General features: G+C 34.0%; 1 protein-coding gene across 1 annotated transcript in view; it reads right to left on the reverse strand.

The window, feature by feature from the left end:
- The window catches only part of LOC136036854 (discoidin domain-containing receptor A-like), a 66302-nt gene extending 47744 nt beyond the window's left edge, over positions 1-18558 (reverse strand). Inside the window, exons 1-3 of the mRNA XM_065719181.1 lie at positions 18420-18558; positions 9831-9937; positions 4719-4824 (exon numbers count right to left, since the gene is read on the reverse strand). Of these exons, the coding sequence (XP_065575253.1) occupies positions 4719-4824; positions 9831-9906 (182 nt within the window). The 5' untranslated portion in view covers positions 9907-9937; positions 18420-18558. The remainder of the gene's footprint in view (positions 1-4718; positions 4825-9830; positions 9938-18419) is intronic.
- Positions 18559-20769: the final 2211 nt, after the last annotated feature.

The raw sequence follows: 20769 nt of genomic DNA on the forward strand, positions 1-20769 counted from the left end.
TTTTTATATAATCATGTATGGCGTTGTTTTGTTGTTTTTTTTTCTTTTTTTCTCCTCTCCCCTTTTTTGTGTTTTTTTCTTGTCCTTCTTTTTGATTTTAGTGATATTATACAGATACAGAAAAAAGAGAATAATGAGGACTTTTTTTTCCCAAGACAGTGAACCAACAAAACCTATTTGAATATTTCTTCAACAAAGAAAATAATAAACAATAACACACTTACAATAAAAGTTCTCGGTTAAAAATCCATGTTTTTTAAAAAAAATAGCATTGACATCCTTACTTCTTAACGAAAAGTTCAGCCAAGACTGTGTGATAAAAGCTAACATTTTACAAGCTAAAAAGGTTCATTCGTTTCACTAACTGTATTTATTACAAATTGGAATAAGCAAATATCGCAATAAGAAATTATTAAGACGGCCCTTGAAATAGGGCCGAAATATTCAAATAGGTTTTGTTGGTTCACTGTCTTGGGAAAAAAAAGCCCTCATTATTCTCTCTTCTGTATTTGTACTATGGAAAGACAGTGTGGTCTTCGCCATTATTTAGTGATATTATTTAATGTATTGTTTAGTTTCCCACTCTCACAGGCCAAAGAGCCTTTGCTGGGGTCTAAAGCTTGGCAATTTTTCTATTTTTTCCTTAAATAAATTGATTGATTGATTAGAGTCTCCTATTGCAAAAAGTTCACGGCAACTTGTAGCAACTGGTAAAATTTCTCTCCTGCCAATAATAATTATATTGCCAATGTATTGTTAATGTATTGCCCCCTAAAGCTAGAAAAATATGTGGTTCACCAATACCACTTAAAATAAATTTATTAGGTTCCCTTACCTCTTCATAATAAACTAAAGAACCAAATAAGCTTAAGACAAATCGCATTAATTGGCATGGGTATTAATTAACAGACATTGTTAATGATCATACATTGGCCTTCCAAAATCAGAGCTAAAATGGTAGGTAATAACTAGGTTAGATGATCTAAGTTCTTTTGATGGGAAATGTTACAGTTTAATCGCTTTTCCACATAATTTTCCCATTTGCATGTTTTCCCTGATTTGTCGCCAAAGTCACTGCCTTATCCCCTAAATAAATTTATATGCACGTCCCTGACTGGAAGCAAGTAAAGGATCGACTAATCAAAATAATCCCTTTGTGCTTACATTTATTTGAAAACTCTAATTATAGCAACCCGACTAAAATTCGTATACACCTTGACAGGCTTCGTATGTATGACGAATTGAAGAAATCTTAAGTAAAGCCTATCAGATTTCTTTCATTTCCTACCAAAAGCTATTTTTTAAGAAATCTTACAACTGCTTATCCAATATTTGGAGACGGTTCTTAAGCTCATCCGCAGCTATGGATTTGCAGGCATCAATTGAAGCGAACACTTTGAAGAAGCCAACATTCTACCTTATTCCTTCAGGAATAAAAACAGACACTTTTCCCTTAAAAATAAAATGAATTGTTGCAATTTCAGCTTCTTCAAAGATAAGCTAATTTATTTTTGTATTTCTTATGCGCTGTTTTTCATTTCTGACGATTACTTTCTGGACAATGATTTTATTTTTGGTCGTATTTTGGCAGATAATTTAAATTCAAATAAGCTGATTATGACATTGCAAAATCACCAGTCGAAATATTGCTCAATTGAATAATTGATGCCAGGAAATCCATAGCTGCTGGTGAACTTTAATACCATCTTCTAATTATGTCCAGCAATAGGTTTTGCTTGAAAAATGATCTTGCTTATTCCATTTCATTAAAACTTTTTATTTGAATATCAAGGAGCGACCTGGCTCAATAGTAACCAAAACTCTAAAAAATGGAATTTTGATATTTTAATGAAAAACACCCTCTAAAAGTCACAAAATCTTAACGAAAAACACACCATCAGATTCAGCGTATTAGAGAACCCTATTGTAGGAGTTTAAATCTCCTATCTACAAAAATGTGGAACTCTGTATTTTTTACCAGAAGACAGATCACGGATGCGTGTTTATTTGTTTGTTTTTTTTTTCCCAAGGGTGATCGTATCGACCCAGTGGTCCTAGAATGTTGCGAGAGGGCTCATTATAACGGAAATGAAAAGTTATAGTGCTCTTTTTAAGTGACCAAAAAAATTGGAGGGCACCTAGGCCCCCTCCCACGCTAATTATTTTCCCAAAGTCAACGGCTCAAAATTTTGAGATAGCCATTATATTCAGCGTAGTCGAAAAACTTTATAACTATGTCTTTGGGGACGAATTACTCCCCCACAGTCCCCGTGGGAGGGGCTACAAGTTACAAACTTTGACCAGTGCTTACATATAGTAATGGTTATTGGGAAGTGTACAGACGTTTTCAGGGGGATGTTTTGGTTGGGGGAGGGGTTGAGAAGAGGGGGATATGATGGGGAGCTTTCCATCGAGGAATTTGTCATGGGGGAAGAAAATTTCTATTATAAATTATTACGTATATGAGGGGCTCACCTTCTCCTAATACCTCGCTCTTTACGATAAAGTATTTTTAGTAATTTCAACTATTTATTCTACGGCTTTTTTGATTCAAGGGTCATTCTTAATGAATTGGGACAAAATTTAAGCTTTAGTGTAAAGAGCGAGGTACTGACGAGGGGGTAAACCCCCTCATATATGTAATAAAACATGAGAATACTAAAGTTCGTTACATAAGCTAATTTATAAGTTACTTATATCTTTTACTAATAAAAACATTCGTACAAAATTAAAAGTTCTAGTTGCCTTTTTAAGTAACCAAAAAATGGGAGGGCAACTAGGCTTCCTCCCCCGCTCTTTTTTTCTCAAAATCATTCGATCAAAACTATGAGAAAGCCATTTAGCCAAAAAAATAAACATGCAAATTTCGTTTTAATTATTTTCTGCGGAGAGCCAAAATCAAAACATGCATTGATTCAAAGACGTTCAGAAATTAAATAATAAAACACAAGCTTTTTTTTAACTGAAAGTAAGGAGCGACATTAAAACTTAAAACGAACAGAAATTACTTCATATATGAAAGGGATGCTTCCTCATCAACGCCCCGCTCTTTACGCTAAAGTTTTTTACTATTTTAAAAAGAAGAGTTGAGAGAAAGAGTCAAACTTTAGCGTAAAGAGCGTGACGTTGAAGAGGAAGCAGCCCCTTTCATATACGAAGCAATTTCTGTTCGTTTTAAGTTTAAATGTCGCTCCTTACTTTCAGTTAAGAATCTCGATCTTGTTTTTAATCTCGATCAAAAAAGGAAATTCAAATCCCACATATCCCAAAATAAAAACAGGGGACTATCGGTTAGCCATGTAAGATTAGGATCGAGTAAGAAATTTCCGTCTTTAATACAATGTTTGACGTTATTGCAATACTATATCTTTTTTATATTTAAATGGATATAAATATGACGTCATTCCCTTTAAAAACATTAGGTACTTGTGTATTATTCAGAGCACACTTAATAATTGAAGTTAGGTTCTTTCGTGAAACAAACTACGATGCAGGTACATTCTAATTAAATATTCTATATATAGAAATGGTTAGGTAAGGGTATGTTATATTGAGTGTGTTCTGAACAATACACAAGTACCAAACATTATTTGACACTTAAGGCTCTAAAGTATAGTCAGTAGAAGCACTTCCTGTCCCTGACTCTCCGAGATAATACCATGCCCCATTGGCGGGCATACACCCCACACGGGAATCATGGTTCATGGGTTTTGAATGTATACAAAATCATTGTTTCATTAATTCATGGAATACAACAATTAAATCGAAGATATGGCCGTAATTAGACAATTAGCTGACCTGTGTGCAATATTTCATCTAATTATTATTTCCTCTCAATAATACTCACAGGCAAAAAAAAACAAAAAACAATCAAGCAGAAAAAGTTAGTAGAGGAAATAACAAAAAGGAAAAAAAACAGAAAATGAAAAAAAAGGAAATATAGATATAGGAAAAAGGAAAAAGATATAGGTACACAAATGTAGCTTATTACAGCATAAATCATTCACTTTTTGCAGTGCACTGAAACATTGCTTCGAATTTACAGTAGGAGAGGAAAAGTAGAAACCCAACAAGTTTCTAAATTATTTAACAGAACCTAAATTAGTCCCAATTTCCTTCCTAAAATAATTGATAATTTTGAAAATTCCTTTACAGCTAAAGATCTTACAAATGACAAGGTCAAAATCATCAAAGGTCAAGGTCAAAAATTAAATGTAAAACTTGGATAAATGCAAAACACGATCTTGATCAGGGGCTGGGTTTAGGCATTGATCCCTACTGCGGAGGTTAAGGGACATGTGGTTTACTTCAAAAAAAAAAATTGAAGGAGCCAGACCACGGGCTGAAGTACAAAGCAGCACTGGTTTAGCTTTATATTTTTTAGACTGTTTTATATTTTACGGCCACCCATCTTATATCACATATTTTCTTGGAGTTGGGATAAAAACAAATATTAAACATCCAAAATAGACTTAATAATGGCTCTAAATATATAAGTAAAATATTCAGGCTATTTGCGAGTCTGTTTTATGTTTTAAAGAGCCATAGAAATACAGAGGGAGGATGAGATGCACAGGTGTAGAAATAAAGAACAGAAGGAAGGATTAAAAGTAGGACGTCATGTATAGTTACACCAGACAAAAAGGTGAGAGCCCTTCTTGAAGAAAACAACATTTTTATTGTATGCGTTTTTATATATGTATTGAAAACAAATCTACCTTGCATTTTGAGGTCCAACACTCCCATTTTCAAATGAAGAACTTGCCTGGATATCTTCGTCTTTAATTGTACCAGACTCCATACCAAGAGCAGCTAAACAACGAGCTAAAAGATAAATTTGACAACCTATTAGTAAATAATTACTGTTAGTATATAATAGTGTACAAGCTTTGGGATTACCGGAGATAGCATAAAGATACATACAAGGTAGCGAACGTGGTCTACAGATCTCATTTTCGCAATGCCCAAGTATCACCAATTTCAACCGGTGCGCTTGCGGTCAATGTACATACAGATGTATGTCTGGTACAAGAAACTGTACCAGAAGCTCCAAATTCGGACCAGAAGGACCATAAAATTTTCATTTTACTTGACAAATTTTTCTCTCAGTTACTCTTTGAGTAAAGACATAGCATACTACTTTCCCTTTCAATACCTTTATTTAAGTGAAAAAAAAGCCTCTCATTAGGTGAGAGTGTTGTCATGCGATCATTTTCATCTACTCAAAAGCCATTCACGATCCCTCTGGATTGAATTTGGTACTTCTGGTAGCCTTCAGTCTCCATTACACGGCATCCATGCGTATGCGCATTGACAGTGCGCAAGCGCACTGGTTTAAGATAGCAATACTTGTATGTTCCATTCTTAAAAAGACTGATCGTGATACTTCTGGAGCACGGTCGCCAGCCTGAACCATATAAAAGGAAACGGTTGCGCCTTTGAACGTATCCATTGTTGGCAATGTTTTGCTGCAGCAAAAAGGATAATTGGTTCAAGTCTAGCCGTGGGTGTATCTTGCAATTATATCTTTGGGTACGGGGAAACTGGCCAGATAGGGAAGTGGACTTACTGCCTTTTGTTCGAACCTAGCTTCGCGCTCTCTTTTGAGGATTTTAAAAGGAAAATAATATGAACTATAGGAGGAGAGGAACTAGTCCTCTAGCTATGCTCACGACTATGACCTTTTACATTGAATCAAACAGGAAAATTTTTGTTAAGGTATATGTTATAAAGTAGCCCTTTCTTTTATATTTACCCTTTTTATCAATTGAGAGACTTTTTTTTTTCATTTCTTTAAGTGTTCTTCTTTTCTTTGTAGAATAGATTTCGTGTTAAAAAGCGTTTTGAAAAAGTGAATTCAACAGGGGCGTAACTTGCTATGGGGCAGGGAGGGACAACTGTCCTCTACAACCCAGTTTGCCGCCCCCCAGCTAAATTTAATGTGTTCAAATATCTTGTCAAAACTAAGATAAGTCTACCTAATTCAAGCATCCACAGAAACAGGTCAGTTTTCTTTAGTATACCATTACCTTTATGGTACTATATGGCCCACAGGCTTTTTCAATAAATCCTATCTATCTTATCTATGGCCCATTCTTCAGTTTTCAGTCATTTTCACTTGACCTAGGAGAACCGGTTCCCTTCCAATTCCCTTCCGCTCCCCCCTTTGTATAGGTTTTCACAAGCATCTGAGTAACCAGGTATCTCTTGTCTTGATACAACAGTGTACTTCAGTAAAAAATCAAAGCTGGTCCTACGATATCAAAAGCTGTGGTCACGCTAGGCACACCCAGGAAGAGGCTGGCCCCATTTCACCGAGACACTGAATAATTAGTCGTCGATTTTAACATCACTCGGCTATTTTGCCAGAAAAAGACATATGCAGATATACACGTAGGCAGGGAGAGGTAGACTTTTGGCCCACACCCTCCCTCCACAATGCCAAGATTCTTACCATTTTTCTTATAACTCCTTATTTTATCACATAAAATTAGTGTGTTTTATTCACGTTTTTCGAAATTGTGTAGCTCTCCAAAATAGATTGTCAAGTTGATAACTCAAAGTTCAGACAAATCTGAACAAGGTAAAAACGTGCAAGAAATAATCATTTCAGAATAATACTTTGGCTCCGAAATCACATGGTACATATTCGATTAATCTCACGATATACAGTTGTGAGCTACTCCTCCGACATGCAATGGGCTGGAAAATGATTTTTGATGAAATATATTATTCTGTAAAGGGACTTTTCGTCACTTTAAATTCTGAAAACCATCATTCTGTGCCAGCACTTGGATAGGGGAGACACGTCACTGTCAGCATAAAATTATGCCGATATTGGAAAGAATATCTGCTTTTCAGCTTTCTTTTTTGTGTATTGGTTGTAGCCTTTACAAATTTAATGACAAACAAAAGCGAAGCTAAACTTGCCCAACTTATTGAAACGGAAATAAGTCTCTACTTTGTGTACGCCAGGGCCAAATTTGTCAAACTTATTAAAGAGAAGCACAGTGAACTTTATCCTCCTTGACTTAGCGACGTCTGGTGCCCTTTTTAAACGCTGGTAAACGATTCTATTTAACACTATTTGTTTAGATCAAAGATCAAATATTCCACAAGTTTTGTAATCAGTATTTCACTGACTCTCCGTCATATAACTGACCATCAATTTTCTACTCGTATCTATATCGATGACAATAAATAAGCCAAACAGAATCAAGGAACATTCTTTAATTTTACCTTTTTATATTAAGTTTTGACACGCTACTACGTTGACTCCGATTCTATTGCAGCTATTTAGAGGCACATTATAGCACATGCTTTAAATCGTTTGAAGAGGAAGGCGTTGTCTCATGATGAAACGTTAGAAAACGTTAGGCTTGAATAGTCAAAGTTCTAGAAAGGTCCTCCTAATAAGACTGTCTTTGGACGCGTTTTAAGTATGAAGGATGAAAATTGATTATAAGATTTGCCAGAGTAAAAAAAAAGCCACCATTATCTTGAACTCCGCGAACAAGTGCAATTTTTTTATTATTTCAGATCAATTTTAGTTTTTTGCGACCAAAATGGAAAGGGGAGGCAGTCAAAATATGTTTTATAGCCGTAGCCTACAAAGACCTTTACGACATTATGAACTTCAGCATGAGCATATCCCATGACCATCTAGAAGTGCTATTGAGTTTTAATGCTATGACTAACCCATTAATTCACTTGTATATTTTTTTCAGAGACAGGAAAAATTTTACTGATGGAATTTTTTCGACGAAATAGCTCTCACTTTTATGACGAACCAACTTTTCGAAGGGAAGAATTTATTTAGATTTGTTTTGTAAATGGTGATTCGATGAATGGTTAGCTACCACCTATGGACCTTACCATCTATAAAGACAAGCACATTCTTGCGCGAATACAAGTATGCTTAAATTTTGTGCTAAAACCAGCCAATTTAAAAAAAAAGCCTTTCTGTTGGATACTCCTTTGAAGTTGACTTAAGCTTGATGTTTTCTGAGAAGAATGACAAGTTGCCTGATGAAAACCTTGGGGGTCAATTATTCAATAGAGTATTTTACTGGTCAGTTCTTTTGGATTTATAGTTCATAATTATAATTAAGTGTGTACTTTACAGATCTAGTATTTATTTAAAGTATAGATTTGTTTAGAAATCCTCCAAAACTGAATAACAACGATCATCTTGGTAATGTGGTGTTAACAGCAGGGGATGTAAATTAAACTTTTTGTTCCATGGTAGACATGAACTAAAGTAATTTACCTTATAAAAATTTCTCGCAAGACACAGCGGTGGTACAGAGGGTGAGGATAATACAAGAAGCAATTTTAATACTCAGGCTGTTGCAATGCAAATTAACCATGGACCGCACAATATCAACATTAAATTTCTTTTTTTACCAATTGTGGAATTCGAAGCCTGAAATTTTCTTTCTTGGAGGACATTTCCGTCTTCCGAAAGTCTGTGTTGTACTTAATTTGCAGATCAGTAAAGTTTATTCATAACTCTGCTGCAGACTAACCCCATGCTGCAGACCCCAGGCTGTAGACGTTGTTTAAACAGAAAGCCAATATCTCTATTCGCTCGGTAGCTGCCTCGACGCATGAGTCTTAGATAAGAGAATATTTAATCTAGGATTTCTTTTAGCTATCCTCTGAAGATACCCTCTTCTGTATTATCGCATTCTTCGTTCTCTGCTTCGGAAGGTGACTGACTTGTCTTATTGTTTTCATATTTCTGAGGTACTATACTCTATTTCCAGTACCTATGTGATATAGATAAGTTTTACGAATGCGAATGCTTTACAAAGTCTTGCGTCAGGAATGCTTTTTCAGGTGTTAAAAAGCCTTGAAGTGATGTACAAGCCTAGATCATGTGTGAAATTTTCTATTAGATTTTAGCCAGTCAACATATCCCATAGTCTTTTCCCAAATTACTAACTCTGGGCATTAAATATATCTTGGAAGTGAAGCAATGTGACCTACTATTTTTTAGCTTTTACTGCTTATGGTTGTCAATAAATTAATTTATTTGCTCTAGCCTTCACATTCCATCTAGTTTTTGAACCACGTTTCAAGCTTCTTTTCGTTTTTTCATAAGAACGTCTGATCTGCTCGTCGTGCCAGAAAAGGACGAGCAGAGTCTTTAGTTCTATAATCATTGCAGTTCCACTTCTGCACCTTAGGCTCAACAAAAGGAATAAAAGGCCTATGAGAACGATTTCTACGATCTGAATTCCCCGAATGTTCGCACTCCTTAGCTGAATGGTCGTGATGCATCCAAAAACTAGCTGTTGATACTCATAAATAAAAAAAAAAAAAACTCAGACACAGATAACCATACAATTCGTTTTTCTAGAACTCCATGGAAAAAGTAATGCAACACTAGAAATATCCCTTTTTATGTGATTTTCTCTTGGCAGCCAATTACATTCTTATTAGCTTAGCCGTGAAAAATATGTTGAATGAACACTTTTCACAGAGCTTCGATACAGTTTTAGAAAGTCACTTTCATGCACACACACACACACACAAAAGCAGTGACAGGGGAATTATAAATCTAGCAAAAAAATTGTTCTCATGACATCTATGGGATGGAAATCTTACAGGGGAGAAAGTCATTTTTTTTTTTGGGAAAGAAAACTTCGTAATTAAAAAAAAATGAAAGAAAAATTGCGAAATGATATGCAGTTTTGTCACAGGGTAGGTACAGGGCAAGTTTAAACCCTTTCACTATTTCTTTCAAGCCTACATATTTCTGAACCTGCATATGAGTAGTACAATAGAGTATTAAAGAAGATAGAACCAAAAAAAGGTTAACTCACCTGCATCAAATGCGTCTACTGATTGCTTGAGAAAAAGAAGACTTAATAGACTGATAAAGATTTCTTTCCCTGCCATTCTATGACAAATATCGGCACATGACCTGCAACTAAACAAGACACCTTCAATAGTATGCGACATTTTAGTTTCTTCTTATTTACTTACAAATATTAAAGAGAAAAAGCAAAAATACAGACATTTTGTGACCGAGAATAAGGCAAGGAAATTCCATTTTCAATTGGGAAATTGTGCTTTTCGTAAATGCGGTGTATTTCTTCTCGAATGCATAAATATCTTTGCGAGCCTTTTATATCAAATTTTACTGTCTTATCTACAGGATCAGATAAAAGCCTTACATGTACCCAAAACTTTAATATAAATCACTCAAAAGGTATTATACGCTAGGATGGAACTTTTGGCAAAGCCGACTATTAGAAGCAGTATTCTGTTGTGCGTCTCTTTTGAGGGAATTGAGTTCCTCAGAATATACATGCCTACTCACTACAACAATATTGTCTCTCTGACAAAGTTCTCAAGAGCAGCAGAAGCCCTAAGCCAACATTTGGAGTCTCTTGAGCTTAGTATGTGTAATTGGCTAATTGCCGGGGACCTTAACTGTAACCCATACGAGAATCATATTTATTCTGATATTTTTATGAATTGCCTCCCCACCACTTTTAAGATTTGGCCAAAGTCCCTCGATTCTCCGTACACCCACACTAGTGGTCATACCTCTAATATTGATCACGTACTTTCATGCTTATCCATTCCTAGTTTTCCAGTTACAGTCTGGACTTTCGTTCAGATTCAGTCATAATAGACCACTAAAAATGCTTGTTCCAAAAAGTGGGTCTACACGCAATTGGGAGAAATGTAATACTCCTCTTTATATTGCCACAGTTGCTTCCATCCCAAGCAGCATCAAAGTTCTGTTTCATCTTTTTTGCTCTGGCCACCGTTTATTTTAATACTTATTTCCGCCAAGTCATCCATGCTCTGTGAGAGTTGTCGAATCAAAAGTGGTTCCTACAATACAAGCCAAAATCGGGACAGAGAAACCGATGCGGTCAGTCTCCCCTAAACTCCATTGGGTCCGTATGTTGTTATGTTACCAAGAAACCGGGACGCAAAGCACATTATGTGCAGGTTTAATATTTAATTGTGATTCTATGCGTTTGAACAAGAAAATATATAATAGCAGCATATTATAACTTACGTCCTCTTCATATTTGTTTTTCCAACTCACAGTTCATTTCGAGTCAAACGAAACATCTTTAACTTCCACAGAGTTTGGTGTTACACTTTTTTTTTTGATCTTTTAGCTTCTTTCGCAGTAGAATTACTAATGGGAGGTGTAATAGCAGTAGACATATCTTTAGTTTTATCACACTTAACTTCTACAAAATTTCCTCAAAATAAGATCGCCCATTCATCGAGATTTAGAGATCCTTGAAGCTGATTAGTTATCTTAATGCAAGGATAATCCTGGTTTTTAAGTGAATTTAACTTAAGAGATGCAGTGGAAAAACTTTATATGATATAACAAGATAAATTCATTAATGTGATTAGTACAATGTACGGGAATAATACCGCTGCGGTTAAGGTAAGAAATGGGTTAGTAGCTGGTTTCGTATTAAATTAGGAGTTAAAAAGGTTTGTGGTCTATCCCCATTTGTATGGATAATTTAATGGCCTTTGTCTTAAGGAACGCAGGAAAAACAAACAGAAAACACAAAATCAAATGGAGAAGTAAAACTTTCCTTAACTTAGATTATATTGATGACTTAAGCATCCTACATGAAATGGTGAGGAAAATGACAGAACTTTTGTAGGTTTTGCGAGTTCGGTTGCTAGAATAGGTTTAAAACTCAAACAGTTGGTGATAATTAGGAGTAAGTATGGAGCAGCCCAGCTCAATAGTAACCGAAACTCTAAAAAACGGAATTTTGGCACCAATATATGTATCAAAAGGATCGAATTTTTACGCTGATCTCAAATATATAAGTTTAATCAAGGTTAGTTAACCCATCAAAAGTTATGAGCCTGGAAAATTTGCCTTATTTTCGAAAAAAGGGGAAACAATCTTCATAGAATCCTAATGAATATCACGCCATCAGATTCAGTGTATCAGAGAACCCCATTATAGAGGTTTCAAGCTCCTATTGGCAAAATGTGGAATTTAGTATTTTTTGCCAGATGAAAAATCACGGATTTCTTTTCTTCCCAAAGGTAATCACATCGACCTCATGGTCCTAGAATATTGCGAGAGGGCTCATTCAAACGGAAAACTAAAAGTTCTAGTGCCCTTTTTAAGTGACAAAAATTAAGAACAGCTAGACCCCCTCCTACGTTCATTTCTTCCCATAGTAACCCGATCAAAATTTTGAGATAGCCATTTCGTTCTATATACTAACAAATCGAATAACTAAGTCCTTGATGATGACTTAATCCCCCGCAGTCCCCGAGAGAAGGGCAGGAAGTTGTGGACTTTGCCCATTGTTTACATATAGTAGGCTATTGGTTCTTAAGAAGCATACAGACGTTTTCACGGGGCATTTTTTCTGATGGGGTGGTTGGGAAGAGAAGATTACGCGGGAGGATCTTTCCATGGAAAAATTTTTCATGTGGGAAGAACATTTTCCAAGAAAGGGGTGCCAGATTCCCCAGCATTATTTAAAAACGATCAGAAATTGAATAAAAAGAAGTTTTTTTAACTATAATTAAGCAGCAACCTTAAAACTTAAAACAAACAGAAATTATTCCGTATATGAAAGGAGCTGCCCCCTCCTCATCTTCCCGCTCTTTACGCTAAAGTTTGACTCTTTCTCACAAGTCTACTTAAAAAAAAAAAAAAAAAAAAAATAGAGTAAAGAGCGGAGCGTTGAGGAGGGGACAGCCCCTTTCCTATACGGAATACTTTCTATTCGTTTTAAGTTTTAATGTTGTTCCTAACTTTTGGTTAAACAAAAACCTTGTTTTTTTATTTAATTAAGGTTAAGAAGACTAAGTAGCTAGGGCTGCTAATAAGTGAAGATGAAAAAGTGACGATGGGTAACAAAAAGATCTATCAAGTGGACCGCTTCACTTGCCTCAGTAGTATTATTAGTAAAGACGTTGAGTGCAAAGAAGATGTTGAAATATGAACAGCCAAGGCCCATGTTTTTTAATACAGTTGAAGAAAAGTTTGGAAGAACAGGAAGATAAGTCTGTGACCAGGATTAGAATATTAGAAGCTACAATGATGACAGTGGTCAAATATGATTCTGAAGCATGGGTGCTCCGAAAAACGGGGGAAGATTTTCTAGAAATTTTCCCGAGATATTGTCCACAGACTGTTTTGGGTTCCCGACTGACCGACCGTATTTATAACGGAAGGCTATATGAAATGTTTGGTTCAATCTCTCTTTCTAGCACTGTAATTAAAGAAAGGTTGAGATGGCTATGGCACATTCTGTGGATGAAGGATGATAGATTGCCAATGATTGTCCTTTTCGGCCAACCTTCTGGGACTAAACAAAAAGCAGCTCGGGTGGGGTGGGAGGATGTCGTAAGGAAAGATCTAAGGAAATGTGAACTTCCTGGGAGGATGTAAAGAGGGTCGCTTTGAATATGTTGGGATAGAGAAGGGACCTGTGAAGCTGTATCGGCCTCAGGTGGGTTAGTGCTGTGGTGAATTTTAAGTAGTAGTAGCCGTAAACTTCGTAAAATTCTACTTTAGCCGTCTTGGAAAGGGGTTTGGTTATGAAAATAAAACTTTCAGGGCAGGTCTACGGACTAAAGTATGACCTGGGAGGGTACTCTAAAGTGACTATCTCCACTACCCCCCCAAAAAAAAATATTTTAGCTTTGAACCCTTTTTTTCCAAACTTTTTCTTTGTATTAGAAAGCTGTAGCAGCAAAACAAAGTTCAAGCAGATCTGATACAACAGCAACAAGGACTAAATGTCATAATTAAGACAATCTCTGGAAAAACAAAAATTTTATTTTTTTATTTTGTTTCTTGAAAAAAAATTTGAATTTTGAATTTTGTTTCTTGAAAAACAAAAAATTTAGCTTCGAAACATTCTTTTCCATACTTCTTCTTTGTGTTAAAAAGCTGTAGCAGCAAAAACAAAGTTCATACAGAGCTGATACAACAGCAACAAGGACTAAATGTCATAATTAAGACAATTTCTTGAAAAACAAAATTTTTCTTTTTGATTTTGTTTATTGAAAAACAAATTTGAATTTTGACTTTTGTCTCTTGAAAAACGAAAAAATAGCTTTGAACCATTGTTTTCCAAACAATTTCTTTGTATTAGAAAGCTGTAGCAGCAAAAACAAAGCTCACAAAGAGCTGATACAACAGTAACAAGGACTAAATGTCATAATTAAGATAATTTCTTGAAAAACAAAAAATTTGTCTTTGATTTTGTTTCTTTAAAAACGAACTTGAATTTGGAATTTTGTTTCTTGAAAAAAAAATTTAGCTATGAACCATTTTTTTCAAACTTCCTCTTTTGTATTAGAAAGCTATAGCAGCCAAAACAAAATTCATACAGAGCTAATACAACGGCAACAAGGACAAAATATCATAATTAAGACAATTTCTTGAAAAACAAAAATTTGGTGTTTTTATTTTGTTCCTTGAAAAACAAATTTGAATTTTGAGTTTTGTTTCTTGAAAAACAAAAAGTTTCGCTTTAAACCGTTTTTTCCAAACTTTTTTCTTTTGTATTAGAAAGCTGTAGCAGCAAAAACAAAGTTCATGCCGAGCTGATACAACAGCAGCAAGGACTAAATGTCATAATTAAGACAATTTCTTGAAAAACAAAAATTTCATTTTTTGATTTTGTTTCTAGAAAAACGAATTTGAATTTTGAAGTTTGTTTCTTGAAAAATAAAAGAATTAGCCTTGAATCGTTTTACCCCAAACTTTTTGTTTGTATTAGAAAGATGTAGCAGCAAAACCAAAGTTCATACAGAGCTGATACAACAGCAACACGGACTAATGTCATAATTAAGACAATCACTTGAAAAACAAAAATTTAAGAAGTTGAAGAATCTTCCTGGAATGCGAATAATTGCTCCGAACTGTCATTTTGCGACTTAGAGGACAAGTCAGACAGGGGATATTCCAAATGTAAAGACACATGTTAGCAACCATACAAGAATTTACATGTTTATTTTTTTCATATTCATGTTTCGCATTATATTTATTGCACGTTGTTTATAACTTCACTTCATTAATACAATGAAATTAAATAAAGACAGATTTTGTAGTTAGTAAAAAAGCTTCGGATTTAGGCCAGAAGCAGTATTTTCACGAGAAATTGCCAAAGACAAGGAGAATATCACTCTTCAATCTCCGAATAGTGCACTGTTGTCTTTGTTTTACAGATATACACACCTCTTCAATAGATATACACACCTCTCAATAGATATACATATAGATATACTCAATAGATATAGATATACTCAATAGATATAGATATACAGATAGATATACAGATAGATATAGATTTAGATATATAGATAATAGATATACTCAATAGATATAAACAGATATACACACCTCTTCAATAGATATACACACCTCTCAATAGATATACATATAGATATACTCAATAGATATAGATATACTCAATAGATATAGATATACAGATAGATATACAGATAGATATAGATTTAGATATATAGATAATAGATATACTCAATAGATATAGATATACTCAATAGATATAAACAGATATACACACCTCTTCAATAGATATACACACCTCTCAATAGATATACATATAGATATACTCAATAGATATAGATATACAGATAGATATACAGATAGATATAGATATAGATATATAGATCAATAGATAATAGATATAGATATACTCAATAGATATAGATATACTCAATAGATATACACAGATGTACACACCTCTTCAATATTAAATAGGCTACTTAATTATTTTAGAAAACTAGAGACAAACATTTTATGAACAACTTTTTGTCGCTATAAAGGCTTGTACATTAAAATTCTATTAGAGTCACGAGATGGAAAATGCAAAGCATAAACTTCACTGACTAGAACAGTCACCACAGTTTCAAACCCATTTTGGCCAAAATGGGTGTGGAAATGTTACCAAAACCCATTTCGGCTGCTGATTTGTCTAACATGGCTTTTGATAGATTTATTATACTCTGTTATCGCAATGCTTAGCACTAAGATGCCTCTACAATTCCCAGACTTATTGTCAATTATTTTTTGAATAACAACTCTTCTACCGCCCTGAAATTAGCTGCATTATCGTCAATAGGACATTAAATTACTTTTAATTATAAATAACAATTTGTAATTAAAAGATTAGTTATACTTAATTAATTATAGGCTACTAATTAATTATACTACAGATTAATTATACTCTTTTATGGCAATGCTTAACACTGAGCTGCCTCTACAATTCCCAGACTTATTGCCACATATTTTTTGAATAACTACTCTTCTACCGCCCTGAAATTAGTTGCATTATCGTCAATAGGACATCAAATTACTTTTAATTATAAATTACAATTTATAATTAAAAGATTAATTATGCTTAATTAATTAATAAATTAATTATATTAGAGATTAATTATACTCTTTTATCGCAATGCTTAACACTGAGCTGCCTCTACAATTCCCAGACTTATTGCCAAATATTTTTTGAATAACTACTCTTCTACCGCCCTGAAATTAGCTGTATTATCGTCAATAGGACATAAAATTACTTTTAATTATAAATTATAATTTTTAATTAAAAGATTAGTTATACTTAATTAATTATGCTAATTAATTATACTACAGATTAATTATACTCTTTTATCGCAATGCTTAACACTGAGCTGTCTCTACAATTCCCAGACTTATTGCCAAATATTTTTTGAATAACTACTCTTCTACCGCCCTGAAATTAGTTGCATTATCGTCAATAGGCATAAAATTACTTTTAGTTATAAATTATAATTTATAATTAAACGATTAATTATGCTTAATTAATTAATAAATTAATTATACTACAGATTAATTATACTCTTTTATCGCAATGCTTAACACTGAGCTGCCTCTACAATTCCCAGAATTACTGCCAATTATTTTTGAACAACCACTCTTCTACCGCCCTGAAATTATCGTCAATAGGACATTAAATTACTTTTAATTATAATTTATAACTAAAAGATTTATTATACTTAATTAATGTAAAATTCTAGTTGATTGTCATTTGGCTATCTCGGAAAGGGGTTAGGTTAGGAAAATGAAACTTTCAGGGATGAGTCTAAAGGCTAAAGTATGTCCCGGAAAGGTATTTTGAAGTACTCACCTCCTCTCCTTCTCCCTCTAGAGGGCCCTAACCTTTGATGATCTTTAAAAATACGTGTGTTATAAAAGTGAAACCTTGCAAAATAGATCTTCTGCTTGAATGAAGTACACAAAATTGTTTTCAGCCTCAAAACTTTGCTCAATCACAATTTTCAAGGTTTTAAAGATATGCAAATACATTTCCTAAATTTGAAAAAAAACATTGATATGTTCAGCGAATATATTTAAGGCAAATTTCAGGGTCCCCTAGAGGGAGAAGGAGTGGAGGTGGGTACTTCAAAATACCTTCCCGGGACATACTTTAGACCCATCCGTGAAATTTTCATTTTCCTAACCTAGCCCCTTTCCGAGATAGCCAAAAGTCAATCAACTAGAATTTTATTTTCATTAATTAATAATATTAATTAATTAATTATACTACAGATTAATTATAATCTGTTATCGCAATGCTTAACACTGAGCTGCCTCTACAATTCCCAGACTTATGGCTAATTATTTTTTTAATAACGACTCTTCTACGGCCCTAAAATTAGCTGCATTATCGTCAATAGGACATTAAATTACTTTTAATTATAAAATAAAAATTATAAAATATTAATTATGAAATATTTAATTATAAAATTTAATTATAAAATAAAATAAAAAATATTATAAAAGTAAAAGTTGAAGCTGATCCCTGATTTTTTGTATTTTGTATTTAAATTAGTAGAAATTCAAATAATTCGATTAATTATAATGTATCCTCAAAGGTCATCAAACATTTTTTTTGTTATATTCGTTGAACAAGCTTAGATGTAATATCTTCCATAGGATATTAAAAAACAATCGTTGAAATTACTTTTGAACAACACGTCTACAAGTAGGAATTTAAATAATTCAGTTGATTATAACATATCTCCAGATCTTAAAAAAAAATTTTGGACATATTCGCAACAACTTTATTTTGAATTTTCATTGAACAAATTAGAAAATCAACCCCCAGATACTGAGAAATAACTTTTCTGTAGCTCGATTAGAAATTCCATACCCCTCGCCCAATATTTTCGTGAATTGGCACCCCTGCTTGCCACTGCATAAGAAAACGAAGATCTTGGTCAGAGGCTAGGTGAAAATCTACCAAATAAATTTTTAGACAATATTTTGCTTTCTGCCACTCGTTTTCCGAATTTGTAAAAGCATCTTGTATTTTTTTGAAATTTGGTCTAAACAGACAAGCAAAAACGTGGACTATAAAAGGGAAAACTTATTTAGTTACATTTTCTGTAAAGTATCCGACAGTTCTCAAAATTTATCCAATCTCGCACGCCAACGACTTTGCATTCACAGCTCTCTTTCAGACATCGGGACACTCCGTTGTTACACAGAGCAAATTTTAGCAGTGACTGAAGTTTCTGAAGTTTTGGAGCACATTAGACCCATGGTGGATCCAGCAGTTTCAGCGGCGCTATTTCTCGCGCACCTACGGAGATCTGATCAGCAAAGGTAACGCTACGTACTTGATTGAAAGGTTTCTGAAATGTTGGGTTGCACCATTTCACTCATTATTAAATTAAATAAAAAAACAAGTTTTTTGAAATGAAAGTAAGGAGCAACATTAAAACTTAAAACGAACAGAAATTACTCCGTATATGAAAGGGGTTTTTCCTCCTCGACGCCCCGCTCTTTACGCTAAAGACTGATGAAACTTATATATTTAAAATCAGCATAAAAATCCGATTCTTTTGATATATCTTTTAGCATCGAAATTCCGTTTTTTAGAGTTTCGTTTACTATTGAGCCGGGTCGCTCCTTACAACAGTTCGTTACCACGAACTGTTTGATAGGTGCTTGAAATATATATCGTTTTACATAGACATTGAAAATAAAATTTATACTTCTTCAAGTGTAATTTCAAAAAGTTAAACACGGACACAGCAAGAAATAAAAATGTGGGAAAGCCCAAGTTAAACCATGAAGATATGAACAGGTTTTAGCATTATTTTATGTTTGTATTCATTCCTGTATACATGGATTTGTTTATATTTAAGGTAAGGAGGTATTGATGGAACCCAAGTTTGTCGTAACTCTCTCCGAAAATTACGTAAATTATTCGAAAAACCTAGCGGTAATCGTAACAATTTCGGCATTTAGAGGAGGGGCTTTGGAGGTGGTTAATAGAACAAGATAATTTTATTTCAAAATTTAAATAAAAAGCACCCAGAAATTTTTCAAGAAAATATCAGACTTGGGGGAGTGGGAATGGGGTTTTGAGCTCCCCCTCTCCTCTGTGTGCATCCCTGTGGGCACATGTCTTTATGCACTATTTTTTGTTAAAACCCCTAAAAGAATTACTGCATTTTACATACCTATGTCTACACACTTCTTATAATATAAAAAATAAAACTTGCTACTACAGTGTTATAGGAAAAGGTAGGTTTTCCTAAAAAATTGATCTAAAAAATTTATTCTTATATTATTATACTATCGAAAGATAAGCGTGCATAAATATGACATTCACTTATTACATCATATATGGTTATAACCTATAAGATTATAACGATGGCACTAGATGTAGCAATTGTCTTTAAAATGAGCTATTATACAGCTCTCTATGATTTTCTATGATTTTAAGTGCCCAGCTAGCCGAGGAGAACAAAAAAACAGAAAGAAAAAAGGATACCGTATATGCAGAATATCGTGGCTGCAGCCACTTTTCTTGATTTTAAAGCCAATATAATTTCCTTATTGTTCAAGCCATGAAATGGTGCAATTTCTATACAAGGGTTTTATTTTAGTTTTTACTATGGTGTGTGATCGTCTCTTATAGGTTGCTAGCTACCTTTGCAACCCTGATTAATTAAGGTTACCATTACGTAAAGCAAACAAAATAATTACTACTACTACTACTACTACTGCTAACAACTTACTGCAGCATCAAGCCGCCTGAGGTCAATAAATCTACACACACTCATCCTCCTCCCCAGCCTGTTCAAAGTAAATATCTTTGCCCTCTACCAGGAAGTACTATTTTCCCTTAAATCTTTCCTTACGGCATCCTTCTAACCCATTCGGGGGAGAAAGGAAATAATGGTCAATAATATTTCAGGAGCATGTTTATTTTCCAAAGGTACACTAAAAAAGCTTGCCACTTTTGGTTGTTAAATTAAACAGAAAAAAAAACAAGTTTTTATGACTGCATGTAAAGAGCGACATTAAAACTTAAAACGAACAGAAATTATTCCGTATATGAAAGGGGTTGTCCCTTCTCAACGCCATGCGATTTACGCTAAAGTTTGACTGTTTGTCACAACTCTACTTTTTAAAACAATAAAAAACTTTAGTGTAAAGAGCCTTACATACAGTTAAAAAACGCTTGTTTTTTATTTAATTTCTGAACGTTTTTGAATTAAGGGATGTTTTGATTTTGGCTCACCGCACTTGAATAAATAAAACAAAATTTGCACATTAATTTTTTTTTGCTAAATGTCTTTCTCAACGTTTTGATCGTACAATTTTGCTAAAAAAGGGAGTGGGAGAGGAGTCCTAGTTGCCCTCCAAGTTTTGGCTACTTAAAAATGTAACTAATTTTTTTATAAACATTTGTGTTAGCAATAAACATGCGTACC

The sequence above is a fragment of the Artemia franciscana genome, chromosome 16 (genome assembly GCF_032884065.1).
Source record: "Artemia franciscana chromosome 16, ASM3288406v1, whole genome shotgun sequence".
NCBI classification, from domain to species: domain Eukaryota; kingdom Metazoa; phylum Arthropoda; class Branchiopoda; order Anostraca; family Artemiidae; genus Artemia; species Artemia franciscana.